The sequence below is a fragment of the Ornithodoros turicata genome, unplaced genomic scaffold (genome assembly GCF_037126465.1).
Source record: "Ornithodoros turicata isolate Travis unplaced genomic scaffold, ASM3712646v1 Chromosome55, whole genome shotgun sequence".
NCBI lineage: Eukaryota > Metazoa > Arthropoda > Arachnida > Ixodida > Argasidae > Ornithodoros > Ornithodoros turicata.
Genome location: NW_026999383.1, coordinates 93,843 through 95,985, shown reverse-complemented (window position 1 = coordinate 95,985; position 2,143 = coordinate 93,843). Strand labels below are relative to the sequence as shown.

At 49.7% G+C, this 2,143-nt stretch overlaps 1 protein-coding gene across 1 annotated transcript; it reads right to left on the bottom strand.

Moving 5' to 3' along the window:
* Positions 1-554: 554 nt before the first annotated feature.
* Positions 555-1,772, bottom strand: LOC135374371 (uncharacterized). Its single transcript, XM_064607357.1, has one exon. The coding sequence runs from the start codon at positions 1,770-1,772 to the stop codon at positions 555-557; it is 1,218 nt and encodes a 405-aa protein (XP_064463427.1).
* Between the last annotated feature and the right edge of the window lie 371 nt (positions 1,773-2,143).

Sequence of the window (2,143 nt, the reverse complement as noted above, 5' to 3'; positions counted from 1 at the left end):
CTTTCCAACATCTTACCACGGTTGTCAGTTTTTGCACTGCCCCACAAAGAATTGTGGGCATTAAAATCTCCCAAAATCATAAATGGTTGAGGCAGCTGGTCGCAAAGCTGCTCAAAGTCCCTCTGACGTACCATAGCTGAGGGAGGCAAGTACAAAGAGCAGACTGTAATGATCTGGTCTAAGCAAATTTGTATGGCTACAGCCTCAAGGTCTGTCACCAGTGGAATGTTCCTTGCAGGGACAGAGAGTGGTACGACAACAGCCACACCACCAGATGCACGAGCTGTGTGCGCACGGTCCTTGCGGAAAATAGTGTACTTACAAAAAGGATTTAAATTTTCCGAAGTTAGGTACGTTTCCTGTAAACAGAAACACATTGCACTGTTCTCCTCAAACAGGTCATGAACGTCGTCCAAGTTTGAAAAAAGACCTCGACAATTCCATTGGATTATAACCTGTGCACCCATAAAAAGGATGGGAGAGAGAAGCAGCAAAATCCTTAACATGTGGTCGCTAATACCGAATCCCGTGGACTGTTTGGACATGAGTGTTATTTAGGGAGGAGTTATCCTTGGTGGAAGCACTTTCTGTGTACCTTTTCGTCTGCTGCCTCTACCTCGGCTAGATGTCAACTCTCTCTTTTCTTTCCCCTGAGAGAGTACACCTGGGATACTAGACGACGACTTCTGCGATAAGCAGTCGTCGTCGTCCATGTCCATGTCTTGCAATGTGGCCTGGGATTGGCCTGGTGTGACCCCATCCCAGATGGAGGCAGTGCCATCAACTCCAGTAGAAGTTGTGGCTGTCTCCGGAGGAGACCCAGAAACAGGAAGGGACACGCCGGTGTCCTTTCCATTTTGTTGGGGAGTATTGGGTAGAGACCCAGTAGTCTGGGTCTCTACAGATTTCCTCAGTGGTGCTACCCCCCTGCGCACCACTTCGGAGAAGGTTCCCTTTTTTGAAAACTCAACCTGCGCTTTTGCATCTCTGTACGAAAGATTCTGTGTCACTTTGACCTTCAGTATGTCTTTCTCTTCCTTCCACCGTGGACAGGAGCGAGAGTAGACAGGATGATTACCTTTACAGTTTGCACATCTGACATCCTTCTCACAGGCGTGATCCGTGCCTGCGCATTTCGGGCAGGTGGCGTGTCCACGACAGACCTGCGAGCCGTGGCCAAAACGTTGGCACTTAAAGCACCTCCGCGGATTTGGGATATATGGCCGGACGTGACAGTTGATGTACCCTGCTTTAATGGTAGTGGGAAGCTTATGTAATTGAAATGAAAGGACAATGTGTTTAGTGGCAATCTCCTTACCGTCTCGACGCATAGTTATTCGCCGCGCTGTCACAACACCTTCATCCCTTAGACCCTCTTCGATTTCAGCATCTGAACAATCAAGAAGTTCATGCTCAGATATCACGCCCTTCACTATGTTCAGCGTACGATGCCTCGAAACTGTAACAGGTACGTCAGCAATTCTGTTCAGGGAAAGCAGAGTCGAGCTTTGCTGTCGTGTCTGGACATCGATCTGCAAGTCTCCTGTAGTCAACTTTTTCGCGGAATAGGACTTCCCTATGGCTTTTTCCAGTTCCTTCGCGATCGCAAATGGTGATACTTTGCTCAGGGGCTTAGACTCGTTTTCTCCATGGATGATCAGGACCTTTGCAAACCATGGTTCTGGTGTGAGGTCCAGTGATTGTGTTGCTAGTACATCGGTGCGGTGCCGCTTTCGGTACCGATCATGTTTTTTTGAGTTTGAAGAATCCATAAAAGAAATGTTGTGGTTCAGTGCAGTGGTGCGTTGCCCACCATGGAGCCCAACAAGGGAACGTGTCCCACACGCTAACGCCTGCCTCTGCACTATACCCTAGTGCAGCTTCTGGAGAGTGAAAGGACTGCCCAAGGTTGACCCTTGCCGCCAAAGAAGGTGAAGGGAGGAAAAGGAAGATAGTGAAGGAGTGGAGAAAGAAAAAGTAATGAAGGGGGAGATGGCGACTAGCTGAATAATCCTGGCCGGGTCTTCCAGGACCACCCGACTATGGGAAGCAGGGGCCAAAGCGGTGTGTTGCTTCCCCGGAGAGGGCCCCGAAGGGTCCTAAACAACCTCCGGGTCCACTCAACCGCCAGGATCCCCCTTTC

Coding starts and splice junctions, on each gene's coding strand:
- LOC135374371 (XM_064607357.1), bottom strand. CDS start 1,772: ATGGATTCTTCAAACTCAAAAAAACATGATCGGTACCGAAAGCGGCAC.